Source organism: Ostrinia nubilalis, chromosome 23 (assembly GCF_963855985.1).
Source record: "Ostrinia nubilalis chromosome 23, ilOstNubi1.1, whole genome shotgun sequence".
NCBI lineage: Eukaryota > Metazoa > Arthropoda > Insecta > Lepidoptera > Crambidae > Ostrinia > Ostrinia nubilalis.
In genome coordinates, this window is record NC_087110.1 from 4,893,305 (window position 1) to 4,912,149 (window position 18,845).

An 18,845-nucleotide genomic window follows, 5' to 3' on the forward strand; every position below is an offset into this window, starting at 1 on the left:
TTTGATATTCCTAATAATTGAGTTGGCTTTCAATTTCAATTGAAATTCAAATAAATAACTTACTTACCTCCCCGAATCAACTGTAATTTAAAAAATGAAAATTCGGTATTTAATGATGAGTTTAAGCAACCAAATACCGAACAATTATAATACGACTTTTTCTGTTCACTCATTTTCGTCAATTTCGCAAAACAAAATAATATCACAGGCGGTTGACCGGTGCGTGACTCAAGCGAACCACAGCGAACGTGTGGCGAACGTCTGTCGCGCCACGTCGCGCTCGCATTCGTCCAAGACAGTCTTGCTAGAGCGGTGTCTATGTGTGCGTGGCTCGAGCGCGTTTAGTATGGAGTTTGTCTTCTGTTATATTTTGTGGTCGTACCACGTGGTCGGAAATTCGACTGCCCTTTCAAGTAGATACATTCGTCCTCACGATATTAGTATTACTTCAATGAAAAATTCATTTGGCATACATAATTCATAAACACTATGAACTTTTTATGAATTTATTGCTATGTTATTAGTAGAAAAAACTTCATGCTGAAATGTCAACATCGCAACGCAAAAAGTTCAAAGCAGGCTTTAATGAACACATAAATATCTTGGTGTCATTAAAGGCTTGCATGTGCATTAGAAGTGAGCAGTTGCGATCGTGTGAAAGTTGCGTCCTGCACTCACCCCAATTACATTGGTATTCATAGAAAAGTCACGTTAGATGCGGCCGGCTCCAGTTTATCGAGAAAGGTTATCGATATTGTCGATATCGAAGTTATGAATGACCGCGCTTATCGACCGCTTTGTTTAGACGAATTAGGGCAAATTATTTGTGTACTTATTGCAAGGCGTATCTAAATTGGTATCTATGCAGAAAAAAAGGAGCAAGAATTTCTGTGTATAGTTATCTCTTTACTTCCAAATTCCATTTTCTGTATGACCATCATCCCCATTAGACAAGAGACAAAAAATTGTATCTAAGTTGTACGTTTAACTGAGTAGGTAATGGTAGGTATTGAAAATACCACCCAGGATATTTAAAAGATTCAAGAGTCAATTAATTTTAATGTAAGTTATCGCCGCAATGATGTCACCGACTGATAAATAAATAAAACAGACCGAAACAATTTACCGACTTTGATTAAGAAAACACTAATAAGATATTTACGATGACATATTTCTTACATAAATATACATTTTCCTTAACATCCCATGCCATTTTATATCAGATCAAGATGTTCCCATAGTTTCTATTCATACACCGCTTAATTAGTTGACAATCTGCATTAATCCACGACCTTTGCATGCTCTGTTCTGTACAACTGAATGAATAAATTACCGATATCGATGTACAATGCGCCAGCGCCTCCCTGGCTCGCACCTTGCCTGCCATCTGCCTGGAGTAATTGCGTTTGGGGGTGCCACCCTCCATGTCGTTTACCTCCATAGGGGAGGGAATGGTCAATGCACCGCTGTCTTGCAAGTTCTCACAGGATTCGACTTGTTCGAGTGTCTATTGACGTTTTTTGACATTTGGATTGACATTTTTATCAGGAAGATCCCGATTATATGGGTATTGAATCAAATATGCTTGAAACTTGCTTCATAATGGTTTCAGATTCAGTCCACTAGACATTGATGTAGTAGCGGCGGCTATAGTATCTCCGGAGTAGATTTTAGATAATATGAAATGAAGAAAGAACTTAAGAAGAGACCTGAGCCTGCTTCATCAATATAATAATATGTCATAATAATGTAACTTGTGTACCCTTAAATTTTATATTTTTCATTGTTCGTACAGAATAGAATAATAATATTTAATAAAGCAACACCTATTCATTGTTAATTTAAATTAATTATAATTAAATTGGTAACACCTGACCATTGCGCGTACCTACTACAGAAGAGCCCCTTATATGTATGGTTGTTGATAAAAAAATACATTTGTTCACGTAAATAATATGCAAAAAGATAATCAGCTGTTCATTTGCTATTCGGAATTTCGGAAAAGCGTATACTTTTTAATTTTCTTAATATCGTTTTTGAAAACGATGTTTTTTTTATCCACAACAAGGAAGATCTTGGCCTGTATCTCACTTGATTTTAAGTGATGATCAGGCCGAAGGTGGAAGCGAGCTTCACCCGGAATCCTGCCGGAACACAACTATGAAATTAGTTCCGACTCTCAAATAAGCATAGTGGTGATATGCTCAAACGTTCAAAAGTATTATGCAACATAACTCAAAATTGAATTAACCCTCAAGATTACAAGCCTCTTAGGCCAGCTTTCCACCAAATAGAGAGGAGAGGGGGGGGGGGGGGATGTTTGAATATGTTTTCCGAACCGATGCTGAGCGAAGCGGTGATGTGGATGTCAAAATCTGATTGGTCATTCACCAGATACATATTATCTCCTCTCCGCTTTGGTGGAAACCGGGCTTAAAATATAAAGTATGTAATTTTAAGTGTCGTTTCATATAAGTGGCTCTAGTTTTACGATGGCGATAACATTTATAATATCGTTAAGATTATATTATGGAAAGAATTTAGATGAGACTAAATTAAATATTAATACTGTTGGGTACAACGCCATTTATTTTGATTGATCCTAGTTACAATCTGTAATTTAAAATAATTATGTGAATTGGTCTTCACTCTTCAGGTAAGATACTCGTATGATCGTCGTGAAAAATCTTACATTACGTAACCTAAGGCTACAAATTAGTCAAATTACGTGATAACACCATCGCATTCTTGAATGAAGGGCCGGCCATATAAATTGCCTCCGGAATAACTGGTTTATAAAATATGTCCTTATCCCAAGTTAGTAAACTTAAAATAAAACAATATGGAGTATTCGCATTACATTGCGCACCGTGAGAAAACTATGCAGAAACACGAAGCCACGGAAACGTTTCGCGTTTGATATTTTATTGCAATAGTTGAGGGTAGTTTCGAAAGTGCCGCGTTCGCGGTTGTGAACGCGCGCGGTAGAGAAATTCTTGAAGGTATTCGTAGGTGTACCTATCATTTGACACGATTATTTTTACGTGTTACGTTTTAAAACCATTCAAAGATCGTCTGAAAAAAGATATAACTAGAAATTTTAACCGTACTATCGCGAGACGACTTATGATTATGAAAAAACAAAGCAAAGGTAACAAACACAGCTCAATAGTTATTCAAATAACATAAAAAATATCTTATACATCTTTATTCGCATGTCCTAAGTCTCATTACTGAATGGAATCCATCTATCAGATCCGATCTGTAACTAGGTGGAACTGGTCTCTAAGTACAGTCTACAAAATAATTTAGCGAAATTAAAATACAATAAAAAAGGGCACGCACCGACCACACGCAATTTAGGGTTCCGTTCGACACAATACACCTGGATCCAACTTTCCTTTCGAGCTAAACTCCATCTTTAAAAATTCCCCTAAACTTAATTGCAAATTGCAACTGCTTATTGCTCTACGAGCTACGAGCTATTGGGGCAGAAAAGTTCTCGAGTGGCGACCACGGGCTGGAAGACGTAACGTGGGCAGGCCTCCTACTAGGTGGACTGAAGATCTGGTAAAGGTCGCGGGAAGAGCCTGGATGCAGGCAGCGCAGGACCGTTCATTGTGGAAAACCTTAGGGGAAGCCTTTGTCCAGCAGTGGAAGTAATTTGGCTGAAACGAACGAACGAAGTTGCAAGTCAATTTGACACAACCCCTGAATTTACATCAATTGTACTGATTGTACATCATGCCGATTCCAAATCGACTCCAAATTGTGGAATAATTTAGACAACACATGACGTAATATTGGATCAATTTGTAACTAATTTCTACAATTCCGCCGACACTCCCCATGCGGGTTAGATTTATGGCCCTAAACTTGCCTAATCGACGTAAAAGTTGAACATCATTTGTTGCTATCCGTACCCATATGTGAGGCCTTGGTACTGGTTTCAAGGTCTCGGATAGCACGCAGGATAATCCGGGGTCCGGACTTCGAACCGAGTTGAAGGTCGCGATGTATTGGCATTTGAATTCATACCTAAATGTTTGCGACGTGGCTGTGACTGTGACAAGTATCTAATTTCCATGTGTGGGAGGAACTATAAATCTTCCAACTTTTTTAATGTCATGAAAAAGTGGGCAATAAATCTAAGATCTGAGCATTATTATTGAGTAAGATAATGAAGTAGTCAGTAGCCAGGTACAACGGGTACAACAGTCCCTTAGTTTCGCGAAACATTCTATTAGGATAAACATTAGATCGTCATTTATTTTATTTCAGTCCGATGTAAAAGATAAAAAGACTCGTATTGATCAGCATCAAATGCCAGGCTTTCAACTAGTGGCACTGGAAACCGGTAAATTTTACGCCGAAAAGATGGTTCGACAATTAATTTGGCGAGACAAGTTTATCCCTTAAAACTTTGGGAAAAGAGCTTTTTAACCGAGAAATGGGACAGTTAAGTTGAATGAGTGTCACCTATTTATTACTAGCTGTCATCTCAATGACTCAATGACCGTCTGGCCGTAAATATGGCAGCGTGGTTTGAATTAGAGCAATCGTCTTAATTGATAAGTTTTTTGTGGACTGTCTCACAGTAATCAACAATCATACAGTTCGTGGAGCGTTTTGGTATAAATTACAACACGTCATAAAGACGAATCCAGTCAACAGATAAGATAAATTCTTTTTCGCCGGTACCTTACTTACCAAGTAGGTAGATAGCCGGGATTCGCGAGACCTTTGGATTCGAAATTTAAACTAGAATTCTAAAATTCGATTTTAAAATTCGAATGCCACATTAATGTAAAATGTAAATAAAAACTACAATTTTGCTTCTGACTGTACAAGTGGCTTTTTTTAATTTTTAAGAGCAAGATAAGGCGAGAGTACACAATACCAGTATCAGGATATGGGGTCATACACATCTTCAACTCTACCTGGGTGTTCCCAGCTTAATGGTAAGTTTTGTTATTTTATTTCATTGCTTTAGCAGCCATTACAAAAAATACTTACGTAGGTAGTTGTGTCTAACCTACAAAGATCAGCTGTTGGCTGAAAAGATCAGCTGTTGGCTGATGTAAATATGGATCAAATGTTAAAATGTGGATCTTATTTCTTTGAGATTACGGGCGATTTTGCAACAAAAATGCATTGTCTAATGTGCTGTCGTCTGTACGTTTTGTTTCTGAATAATGTCGATTTAAAAATTAATCAAATCGGGACACGTGCTTCAATGTTTTAATAAAATACCGTCTTTTACATAAATACTATTTATGGCAAGAGGAAAACCATAGTAAGTGGTAAGGTAGGAGGTAATAAAACTAAAAACACCTTCAAATGAGTCGAAGTTATTAAGTCCATGCTGAGGTATGGCCTAAGGGTATGGCTCTTTTACTAAGATAAATCCTAAATTGGTAAGTTACTGTATAAAAGAAAATGCCGGTGTCTTTTATTGCTGTCCTTACTTAAAATAAAATATTTTTAATCGTAAAAATAAATATAATTTTCATGAAAATAATAATCTTTGAATGCAAATCAAGTGCAAATCGTAGTTAAGTAAACAAAAATAAAACTCACTTTCTACGGCGGTCGGACACCGAGCTTTCGTTCGGCAAGATGAAGGATTCTCCAAAAATCCGATATTGCAAGTCGTCGTCCTCATTACTTTGATATTGCATCGCTCACAACAATCAAAGGGCGCGATGACAAAACAAACCACCCCTACTAATTGACCTTAAAATCATCGTTGAACTTCCAAATCACTTTAACTGTACTTGAAACATTTTACGACATAACCTTAGATTAATAAAACCTAGATGGATAGTCTTCATACAAACGCTTCGTCAAGAGTGAGGCAAAAATCTTATGTCATTAGTGTCAATTTTGTTGGGGAGTGTAGACAGTGAAGGCGATTTTCCCGAAAGTAGGGAAATTTTTAATACGTTTTTAATTATTTTATAATTAACATAAACAAAACGCATCATGTACTTACTTATTTATTGAATTCAAAGTACCTACCTAATAACAATAAGGTAAATCGACTTAAAAGTCTCGATTTCATAAAAAAGGAAGTGTATTTGTACGGCGAACAATTGGGAAATAAATTTTCTTGTTACTGGTATCATTCCCGTATTTAATTTTTGAAAGCCAAATTCAAGCAAAATACGCGTCGAATTGTAGTACTTACTTATGAAATGTAACACTGGTCACTTTCTTTCGTTTTTCTGATGTATTTTAGACACCCTTACACAGCACAAACCGTTTTAATTAATTAAAATTCGTCGGACGTGTTTACCAATTTTTCACTTTGACAGTTCATGTGACGTTTACGGGTGAGCCGTGCCGGCTCCCTAAAAACTGCCTCACCTTTCGTGCACTGACTATCTATCTAGGTTTTATTAATCTAAGGACATAACCTACAAAAGTGCAAAACTAACCGCGAAATGTTTTTTTAATTTTATTTTTTTCGGCTACGAACGCGAGTGAATCACGGCTATGCCTAACGCGCGCGGGGCCGGACTGAAAGCCGCGCGAACTGAGCGCAAGCAACGCGGTCCCCCGTCCTGCCCCCCTCGTAAGCCGAAGGATTCCAGAGTTTTAATAGTACGGTTTATTACTAGGATGCATGAGAATGAATCCTTGGGCACGTTCGGCTATTTGCGACAGGTTTTTGTTTTTATAAAAGAAGGATGGACCTCAAGGTGGTTAATAGAAACCGCGTCATATTTTTTACTGAATTTTTACGAGAGATTCAATTTTGTTGATTATAAAGAAAGACAGATGGATAGCCAGCAATGAGGGCTATCGTTATTATACTTAACAGTTGGCATCCCTGGCGATTGACAGGACCTTACTCTACAGTGGCGCCATCTTGATGAGTGCAAATGCGATAGTCCTCCTACCACTTTAGCGCTCACCAGTTGGTGCCACTGTCTTCGCTACTAGCAAGTGACAGGACCTTACTCTACAGTGGCGCTAGCTGGTGAGCGCTAAAACGATAGCCCTCATTACGACTTCCGTCTTATGTTGTTGCCCTCTTTTGGGTGTCTTTTTTCCTATGTCCTTTCCCGGGACTACTTATACCGAATCTCTATACCTACCAAACATCAAACTCGGTTCAATGGTTGAGGTGTGAAAAAAGCGTAGAGAAACGGAGTTACTGTAGGGATTAAAGAAAATAAAACTCGTTCGTACTCGTGGGATTTTCTTTCTGTGAAAATCAAGACTATACTACTAATACGAAAAAAAAATACCAATGCGCGGCTACCAAAAGAACTTCCATAAAATTTGAATTGATTAAACATATTGTTCAATAATTCATTATCCAGCTGCCACAATTATCTTGTCTCGTCGGAATTCAATGGCTCTGTGGTTTGGATACCGGTTTTAGTAGCTCTGACGACCATGGTTCAATTCCGGGGTCGGGCAATGGGTGAAATTGTTTCTTCAAGGAGCTAAAATTACAAGATTTAGGACATCCAGAAGAATCTTGAAGGTTTTTCTAAATCAGATGATGTATCTTTGTCCGACCGAGTTTCGTACCAATGACTCCATATTAAATGAACTCGGCATCAGACAGCGCCTATCAACCACGGTTCAGTCACGCATTTTAGCCTTCTTCGGCCATGTATCTCGGCGCAGTAATGACTCCATAGAGCGTCTCGTAGTACAGGGAAAAGTTGAGGGCACCAGACCACGTGGTAGATCACCAATGAGATGGACGGACCAGATCAAGGCCGCAACTAAGTGCTCGGTTAGCGAAAGTACCCGGAAAGCTGCAGTCCGCGGGGAATGGCGCCGTATTACGAGGAACATCACTCTGAATAGTGATTCAAAATGATGACCACGACCACTCTGACAAGAGTGTACCGACTGAGAAGAAGAAGAAGAATCTTTGTCCAGCCAGTATTACCAACTGAAAAAGAACTTATCCTAGAGTTTGAAATCCGACCGAAAAACCGATTAACATACAATTAACTTTTTACTTCAGCACGATGAATGAGAATGACAGCTGATATAATTTATTAATAAGTGTTCTTTCTTTATCTAATTAGGTAATAAGACGCGGCTTGCCCGTATGACGTCATCTTCAGACTGTGAACTATCTGATAACTTTGAAATATCAAACGATATTAATTAGGCAGCATCAAAGCGTTTGCTTCCAGTCCGTGCGAACTCTATAATCTTGTGACTTTTTTTCGGTAAGGTTAAGTCAGTTTAGTTTTGGGGGATATCACCCTCAGGTCTCAGAGGTATGACGAATAAAAAAAACGTACGACAGACTAATTTTCCGACAAGACGCTTCCTAACTTCCTTTTCGGGTCTGTAACATCTTGATACCCAAGGGACTCACGATGAAATCATTATGAATTTGATAGGTAAGTAAGGTTCTGATGATTTGATCGATTAAGTTTTGATGGGTGATTATCAATCATCGAAGCGTAGCTTTCTCTAAGGTTTAGATAGCCAGTATTATTTAGTAACCAGTAGAGCGTTTGTGACTGCACCAGACAATCTGCCAACAGAGGGATGAGGAGGGAGTTCGCCTCTACAACCGATGTGAACAACGCCTCAACGTGGCCACGACCGCTCTGCCAAGAGCGAAACGAAGAAGAAGAGCATTCTCACAAGTGGTATATTGATAATTCACAAGATTTAAACAATAATTTAACTTAAAACACCATTTAATAATCTTGCCGAACTCCGAAAATCAAATACTTGGTACGGTTATTAATAAGTACTTACGGTTCAGCTTTAATAATAAAATCTTCCTCTGCATCAGTGGTTAGCTTGGCTCTCAAAGCTTTTAGCTTTTCAATTTGCAACTGTAGATATGACTTGGTGTTTTCATCCTCCATGCTGTAACAAAAGTGTAGATTTCAGTGGAAATGCGTATGAAATACTTATTTACCGAGGTTGCACAGCGAGCAGGTAAAACTACATACCACAAAAGTTTGGTTCTCATAATAAGGTAGTTATCAAAATCACTAGTCAATTGACATACTTTTTATGAGCTGTCAAACGGTGACGAATTTTGATATTTAAATTGACTGATTGATACAAATATCGCAAGAGCCACGCACGTCACGTACCTTGCCACTGTGAATATACCTTAAATCTTAAGAACAGTTAAGGATTTCAAGTAAACCCTTATTATGAGCACTAACTTGTAACCTAGTATCAGAGTTGAGTTTATGAGCATCGTCTCTAAGAGTCCTTGACAAGAAGCGAATGTGTAGAGTTCCGACTGCTAAGCTATGGTAGTTTAATAGAAGTAACGTGGAAGGTCCGAGACAATGGACTTTGTTCTTGTAGCTATTAGTAGCAACTAGATCGGTCCGGGTCACTTTACGAATTGCGTCTTATTGATGAACATTTTGTTCCGTAGAGCCCCCGAATTTAGACTTCCTATTTACAAATCCAGTGATGCTATTGCCTAACTAAACAGGAGTTATTGGAATGGTATAGGTCTGAAACTCAAATTACTTTGGACACAACAAGACCCAAGAGGAAGACTTACTACGTCTTCAGCCTTCAGGATCTTCTTACAAGATGAGATCAGAACCCCGAAAACTTAAAAAAAGAATCGAAAAGTTATTAAAATATTTTTTTAATACCTATTAGGTAGTAGTAGTAGTAGTTACGTACACAGGTCTAGTAAAATTGGTGGAATAGTTTTCAGTCATAATGGATTACGAAATGTTGGGTGCCTGTCTCCCACTGGTCACTGCTCTTATCCCCCGATCGATAGGTAATTAATTAGGTCTGTTCTATAAAATATTTTAACAGTAACCTAATAAATAATAAAATAATAAATAGTTTAAAAAACTAGAAATACGCTCTTAGTTTAGAGTTCCTATGGCTATCTCCCGACTCCTATCAGGACCCTGGACATCATCAACCCAAACTCGATGAGATTCCGCCGTTTCGTTTAGGAGTTCCTATGGCCACCTTCCAGTCCCATCATGGTACGCTAGATGGTACCATAATATTGCATTGTCATCTAATTTACAAATAATTGCCAAGTTTGATGATGATACAAGAATTAGAAGTGCGTGTAATTCAGATTCCTAGATTCCATTACAAAGTTACATACAGAACGACCTAATAAAAGCGTGTTAAAAATTGAGCGTAATCGCGGATACCTCCGTCTTAAATTAATTGGCAATTCACATTTTTAGAGGGATAGAGACCTGAATGTCTCCAACTTCCTCATTGGCCCTAGAGCAATTCCAAGTGTACCATCAATAAAAGCCTAATTAGAGTCATCAAACCTCTCAGTCATTCAATTAGAGCCATTAGAACTTCATAACTATGAGTTGTTTTCTATGTGTAAGCTGAGGACACGTGTCTCCAGCTGACACATCTGTATCTTCGTAAATATTTATGCTACGATAATGTATTATACCTCAAAAATTACAGTCGAATCCAAATAGTAGGCTTTCCACTTTTCAAGACTTTAGCTCAAATACTGTTAAAACCACGATCAAAAAACTATGTGCGAGCTGGAGTACCGTGTCTCCAGCTTACACATCTGTATCTTCGTAAATATTTAAGCTACATCAATGTTTTATATCTCATAAATTAAAGTCGAATAAAAAAACCCGACTTCAATTCTTTCAAAGCTTTATTTCGAACCGTTTTCGAACTACGAACCGATACGTATGTGTAAGCTGGTGACACGTAACACACGGTGGATTATTAAAACCGTATAAGTTAGAGTTGCGTTTTAAAGATCAAATAATTCGTTATAATTAAAGTACACACGAGACATAATTTCAAATCTCTAGGCCTCTTAGTTTCAGAATTAAAAGCCAAAAACTATTTTCCCGCCAAATAATTCAAATAATATGGCTCGACTGCGACGTTGCCGTTCCGTGCGTCCACTAGAGCAGTCGAATTTGAACCTAAAAACTAGTACTGTTTGAATCGTTTTTATTTGTAGTTTAAATCATTTAATTTCGATTATAAGAATTTTAGACTAGGAGCCGGCTGATTTCTGTATTGAGTACCTAATAACCTATAAAATATTTTGATAATAAGTTTTTATTTTGATCACAATGTTTTATTTAATCGAGGCAAAAACATTGCATCTATACTAATATTATAAATGTGAAAGTAACTTTGTCTTGCTTTCACGCCTAAACCACTGAACCGATTTTGATGAAATTTGGCATAGAGATGGTTGAGTCCCGGGAAAGGACGTAGGATAGATTTTATCCCAGTTTTTGAAATATGATAAAGATTTTCATCATTATCATATCATCTGAAAATTATAAATAACTTGAAAAAATCGAGTATTCGGGTAGCCCTAGTGATACTCTACCTCTGGGCTTCGGCTTGACAGTACTTTTTGGGAAACCTTGTACAGGTGAACAATGGTGGCGCCCCCTATCAATGTGTTTGGTGGGACAGTTCAGTTTAGTGGGTCTTTTATAGCTGAGACGGTTCATTGTTCAATACAATCAATTCTTTCCTCTCTATTATTTTAGGTGCCTTATGTACGTATAGATTACGCACATTCTTTTTATATGAACGTAAGGGTGGGATTTAGGGGGTCACAAAACCGGTTTTACCGAAACCGAAAAAAAAAAACTGTATTCAGACATGGCAAAACCAGGTTATTCTTGGAAATATAATAGCTAGAATGAAATACTAAAATAACAATCAAAAACGTTTTTATTCAGCTTGATTATTATCACAGATCAATTAACATTTTTAATAATTAAGGTAGATACACTATACTAGAAATCCGATGATCTACGTTCTTGTCGGGTATCACTAATGAAATAAAATTCCTACTTCATAAAACTAATTAATCAGGTAAATTATTTATCACAGATCGATCAACTTTTAATAACCTAGGTAGGGTAAGGTGGGGCACAATGTTACACGGGGTACAATGTTACAATGCATATTTCTCCGTCCCTTTCTATTAGTTGTATGATGTTGGTATACACGTTTGTCAAGCTCATAAGAGCTGCTGAACTGAGCCGCTGAACATCATACAACTAATAGAAAGGGACGGAGAAATATGCATTGTAACATTGTACCCCGTGTAACATTGTGCCCCACCTTACCCTATACTTTACTGTGTAGTAGAATACTGGTGATCCACGGTCGGGTCGGGGAGGTTTCCGGCTTTTTTTTTTTTGAAGGGACGCGCGCTGGTAGCTGGAGGAGCTTTTCCAGCTTCACCGGGCAGAGTGGCGAGTACAGAAGGTACTCTAGCCGTTTGGCGATCGTCGGTGCGCGTGCCGACGAGGCCGAGTGTGGGCTTCGCGAAGCGAAAGCGAAGACGTTCGCGATCGGGCCGTAGATTCCGGCTACTGGGACTAGAGGTGGGCGCCACGCCGGCGCGCCGCCGCCGCCGCGAATTTTTTCACGCCGCCGCCGCCGACGACCAGCTGTCGGCGCGCCGATACTGATACTGTACCAACTATTTTCAATTTATTCTTCTCCTACCGTGTACTAATTTGTGTTTCGAACGCAGAAGAACTATTTTTTTATTGAGTTGAGCGGCTATTCTAGTTCAATAAAGTCCTAGTATCACTGTGACCGGTACCGATCTATTGTGATCGCCGCTATTTTCCTTACAGTTTATCTCCGAGTCCTGCATCCATTAGGAACTGCAGTATCTTTTCAGCAGTATCTTGTGGGCTTAGGATGTGTTTACCCAGGTGTAAGCTCCGCTTGCGCAGCAAAGGTCCGCAGACGTGAGAATGTGTAGTGGCGTTTCATCTGCCTCTTGGCATCTGCCCCATAGTGGACAAGTGCTTGTTTAAGCTGCAGTGTCCAGTGGGGGCTTGAACTAGGATGCGCATTTTGATCCTACTCAGTCCTATGATCTGCTTAGAGCATTTTCGGTCATAGGGTTTTATGAGAGCTTTGGAATGAGTGAATCCTGGCGTGTCTGACCATGTCTTAAAGGATTGGTTTAAATAGATGTTCTCCAGGGTCATTCGAGCGAGACTTTTGGGAATGTCACAAAAGGGTTCTGGGCCATATTGTGTTCCCTCCGCTCCCGCTCTGGACAGTTCATCGGCATTTTCATTGCCACGATTCCCGAGTGACCTGGAACCCATCTCAGCGTTACTCTATTACGTTCTCCTAGGGTATTCAGTCAACTCATGCAGTTTTCTACCAACTTTGAGGTGATTAAGTTGGAGTTAAGGCGATGGCCCATCAGCGCGGCCTGACTGTCCGAGTTAATGTAAATATGTGGTTGGCATCATTTTTTCGCAGGTTAGCTTCCGCACATTCAACAATGGCGTAGACTTCTGCCTCAAAGATAGAGGCAAAATTTACCCAGGCTTTGAGATAGCCTAAGCTTCGGCTGCTCTCCATACACGCCAAAGCCTACGTTAGGGCCCATTTTTGACCCATCAGTAAACCATATAATAGAAGAACTAACTATAATAAGTATTTATTCTTTAATGCCATATAAATTGGTACACAAGGCGAACTTAATGCCGTTGATATATTAATAAATTGATTGAATAACTTAATACTAACTATATTAACAGTTAATCAAGTATATTATTCAAGTTTCTGCTTGGTCTAGTAAATAATAGATCGCGAGAGGCGCCGGTCCCTCTTGCTGCCAAGAAAAAAATTCCTGCCTTCGTCTGGCAGTCAACCCACACTATTGGAATATACTTTTAAGCGAATCACTCACACAGAGATTGGCAAATATGTCTCGGAATGCAAATGGGAACCACAACATCTGTAAAGCAACAAAGTACCTCCCTCAAAGTGTTCTCCGCTTATTATGTCCGATAATACATGAGTGCGAACTCAGAAGAAAAATCTCAGACCTTTGCCATGACAAGCCAGTTTATTTAAACCCATTGACACGGATAATCCAAAAAATCCACAATTCAATCAAAAAAATAAGATCAAGCGTTGGACTTGATCCGAGACTTGCAGCTATGCCTGCCTTTGATTCCTACTGATGGTGATGATTCATCCGACCGATTTCGGTCATGACTGGTCATGGTGACTGACCACTTCAACTTAGCTGTCTTAGCGGCGCTGGTGCGCCCGAAGATGGCTTACCTAGCCAATCTTCGCGGCAAACTCCTCGCACATTGAGAGTAATTACCCGCCGCCAACATAATTGTAGTGAATGGCGGCAGATGGACGGGATTTACATCATCGCGTTATGCGACGAGTTCTGTTTTGCGCTTTCGCCAACACAATCTCCTGCCATTCTAGGTGCTGTGCTGCCAAACCTTCCCATTGTGATTTGAGAGGGCCCATTTTGCATCTTTTCGTATGCTGCTTCTGGACATCTTTGTACTTGACTATCTGAGGAGTTGACCGCCATGTTTCCGCTTATCCTCCTCAAGTTCAAAGTAGAAGATTGATTCCTACTGCGCTAATTGAGGACGAAAGACGCAGGAGGACAAAGTAACTGACATAGCATAGCCCACAGAATCCTGTACGTCTGCTTTCGCTGCGGCTTCAGCTGGGTTTTATCATAAAGGACTACTCTATAAAATTAAAAAGTACCTTCTAGCACACTTCTACTACCTGCTGATGGATTCTTATCTCAGTGACAGACAGTTTTAAATCAAACTCGTTGACAAAATCTTCTCTTTTTAGCTGCAGAACTGGAGTACCTGCATTAAAATCCTGGACTGTAGGATTACATGGAAAGACCATAAATACAAATAAAACAGAACTGTATATAATATTCCACCGACAGTCAGCTAATCCAACATAAACTATGTGCCTCCAAAGAGCTCAAAAATACACGTTAAGGGTACTTTTATCGGCACATTGTTACGCTCGCCTTTAGGAAATACACGAGAACCTGATCTCAGCCAAACCCGCTATCCAAATATCAAAGTACCTATGATCAAGAGAGCTAATTTACTAGGGTAAACCACTGCTCTAGTGGCTCAAACCCCAACCAACTGCAAATCACCTAATTAGTCTTGACGACAGATACTAAAAAAGCAGATTTAAAAAATATATCTAATAAACAAAGGTCAAACAAGGTCACGCCGCCGACGCCGCCGCCGCCGAGGTCAAAAAGTCGGCGCGCCGCCGCCGGCCAATTGTATATCGGCGCCCACCTCTAACTGGGACTGCAATTAACTGGGACAGTGGTCCCAGTCGCTGGATCGATAAAAATTAAATATTTTTCTTCCAGCGACTAGGTTCACTCATAGATAACTTAAAAAAATATATTATTCAAGCCAAAATCGGTATCGTACTAAAAGGACAATGACCAAAAGTGGTCCAAATGTCCACCACTAATGAGACCTATATTGGCTTATGGTCCATTAAATAGAGATTAACTTTCAGTATGGGACGAAAAATAAATAAACTGTCAGTAAAAAGTTATGACTGTATGAAAAATTGTAGTAGTTTACGCGCTAATCTCAGGAACTACTGGTCCGATTTGAAAAATTATTTTTGTTATGGATAGCCCATTTATCAAGGATGGTTTTAGGTTATATAACATCACCCTACAACCAATAGGGGCGGAGCAGCAGCGACCACCCGACCATAATTCCAATATTGTTGTCTTTCTTCTGAGTTTTTTTTTCTTTTAGCGAGAATCTAACACGGCACACTAAGCGACATGACATAATATGCATAGATTAATCCGAAATGTGCGATGGATAGAATGATATCAAGAACATTAATTTTCAGATGAAAAGGTAAAAACATGACTTTTCATTCAGTCATAACTTTTTACTGACAGCATATTTTTGATTGCGGTTTGGTTATAATGAATCAGTATTTAGTAGACTATTTTACTACATAGGTGGTGGTTGACATTTGGACCACACTCCATACATTTTTGGTCATTGTCCTTTATGAATGGTCCCAGAAAAGTATTAAATTTTTACTGATCTGGCGATTGGGACCGCGGTCCTAGTTGATTGCGGTCCCAGTTGGCGGAAACCTCGGGTCGGGTATCACTCATCCATCAGAGATTCGTAAATCTAATTAATCTATTTAATTACCACAGATAAATCATATTTTACTAACTAAATCACCTAAAAGTAACCTTTTCATTAGTGTAACCTAAAAGTAAACCAAAGCAGTTCAAAAATCAGCTAAAAGGTTACAAAAGTAACCTTCTGGCAACACTGACTGTTTCTCAATATTGCAGTCAACTGTCATCTTTTTTTTTAATACAAGTTTTACGGCTATGGATATAGATCCTTACGGCCAATTCTGTGCAAATGCTGTGTTTCGTCTATTTTGTGATGTCTTAGTAGTGATTGTGATTTGTGATGTTAATGTTGTTATTTTTTTTTTTCAACAAAAGAAGAAGAATTCAATGAGGGCTTTCGCGATTGGAAAATCCGCCAGATGGCAATACGTAGACGCGAGGTCCAAATGCTGCGTGATTGGTGGATTTTGACATATCTGTCAATGTCATGCAAAATCTGTTTGTAACCATAGAGCAAAATACAGGGTGAAAACGATAAGTGATCTCACTCGATTTTTTCTAAACTATACAAGATATCAATAAACTAGTTATTGATCCTGAAAGTGCTTCATGAGCTCTATCAAACGGTATTAATAATAGGTTACAGAATAAACTGGATCTATCCGAAACTTCAATGTTTCCAGCTTCCATACATTTGGTAGTCACATTATTTTAAAAACTACATATGATATCGTAAAACTGATTACTGATTCTAAAAGTGCTTCACAAGCTCTATCCAATGGTATCAATAATAGGTTACAGAATAAACTGGATCTAACCAAAAATTCAATGTTTCCTTCTTCCATACATTTAGTACTACTACCACAGTCATGACACTCATCTCTTGACAATATTATAGCAAGTAAAGCCTTAAACCAATGTTTTTCATTAATAATTTAAAATAAGAATACAATTTACGAGTTTATTTTAAGTATTTATTATTAAATTAAAAAAATTACACTTCTAATATTGTGTGTCTGGCCAGGCCTGGCTCACTCCGCGCGGTACATCCGATAATTACCTACAGCGAAGCGCCCCGCCGGCGGGTATTATATCAGTCGAGTGTCACGCGCGCGCCCGTCAGGACGCTGGCGTGCGTTGTAGTACCTAATTCTATGATCGAAGTATTATTACAAAATGGACATAAAGAGAAAGAAATATTATTGTGCGGCGTTCGGGTGTTTAAATTCGAAAAGAAATCTACCAGATTTATCTCTTTTTTCGCTTCCCAAAGATGCTGAAAGGTATGTTGGCCATGTGTAGGTAATCAATAATTCTTAGGATAGTATAGGAACCTAACCTACCATGAGTACTGCTCAGAATGCGTTCGTTCGTTTCAGCAAATTAATGACGTCCACTGCTGGACAAAGGCCTCTCCCAAGGTTTTCCATAATGAATGCGTACCTACTTACCTACATACGTACCTCATTACAAATAAGTATATTAATTATTTTTTTACTAGACACTACTAGACAGCAACCCTAACAGCGTAAGAAGAGTTCAGAGGCACGCGATAGAAAGAGACAAAACTTGTAGGTGAATAAAATTGTAGGTACGTAGTGCTGTGCGAGCTGAATTCCACTGTATCGCGTCGTAGCAAGACTCGCATTTATTTAAATCGTCTTGCGGAGTAATCCTTCTGTACCTGTACTATTACTTATTCTGTGGTCTGGCATACATTTAGTATGGAAGCTGGAAACATTGAATTTTCAGATAGATCCAGTTTATTCTGTAACTTATTATTGGTACCGTTTGAAAGAGCTCATTAAAGCCTGACCTGAGCCCCGATTACGGTAATTTTTAACGTCTACAATCCAGACACGCTTCTCGATTCTGCGATACGATTGGTCGTTCAACAGCGTACGTCAGCTGTTTTGACCAATCGTATCGCAGAATCAGAAGCGTGTCTGGATTGTGGACGTTAAAAGTTACCGTAATCGGGGCTCAGGGACATAAAAACCCTCGCCATGTTGCGGAAAACTAATGGTACTAATTTCTTTTAATGGCAACAGTAACTGAAAACTTCATTGAAATGTCACCTTGCATGTCAGTCTCAGTCAGTCTATTGCTGTCAAAGTGTAAACCTCAGAATACAGAACAAACCAGTAGGCCTAAGATGCGCGCATCGACAATGACATGATATGATAAGACAATTTTCGATCACGTAGATAATTTTATCATTTTCCCTAACATGGGACCATCGATAGAAAAGTCTATCGACCGCTATCGCGTGATAACCCAATTGTTGCCATATTAAGAAAAATTTTGGCCAACCTTGAAATATTTTAGCTCATTCGTTCAATCTCGTTCATTTCTGCTATTAATTCGGCTAAAACACATATCTTAAAGCAGTGAGAACGTCATTAAAAAAAAGTTATGTCAAATTTGTTGACATTACATGACTGCTTGATTGTATTGATTGTATTTGTGTTTTTAAAATTGTATTTTTATGTTTCCAGTCTTATTTTTAATATTTCTAAAGTACGGAAAATATCAAACGAAGAGATAACCAAGTTAAAGAAAAACAATGAAGAATTCCTAATCATACCGATAGTATTAAAGAATGAAGTCTTCAAAAATAACAGAATAACCGAAGTCCGAACTCCACTACCTATCCCATAATGCGAGGTTTACAGTAATTATTCAACGTACATGAAGCAGTCAGAAAGTTTATTGAGATTTGAGAAATAAAGTTACACTCTTATGTAGCAAAGTAAGTACCTAAAGTCTAAAATATTAGCTATACTCCGCACATCTTGATTTTCATAAGTAATAACACCTGATAAAAGGAAAAATATCTTTATTCCTACAAATAAGCTTTCACCTTCTTTCCTATATTTATTTCACATAGTTCTTTCACTGTGTAATAATATTGATGATCAACATT

At 38.6% G+C, this 18,845-nt stretch overlaps 1 protein-coding gene across 1 annotated transcript in view; it reads right to left on the reverse strand.

Annotated features, from left to right (window-relative positions):
- LOC135083372 (myb protein) overlaps positions 1-18,845 on the reverse strand; it is a 74,392-nt gene that overhangs the window by 49,026 nt on the left and 6,521 nt on the right. The window contains exon 2 of the mRNA XM_063978113.1: positions 8,749-8,862. Coding sequence (XP_063834183.1) covers positions 8,749-8,862 — 114 coding nt within the window. The remainder of the gene's footprint in view (positions 1-8,748; positions 8,863-18,845) is intronic.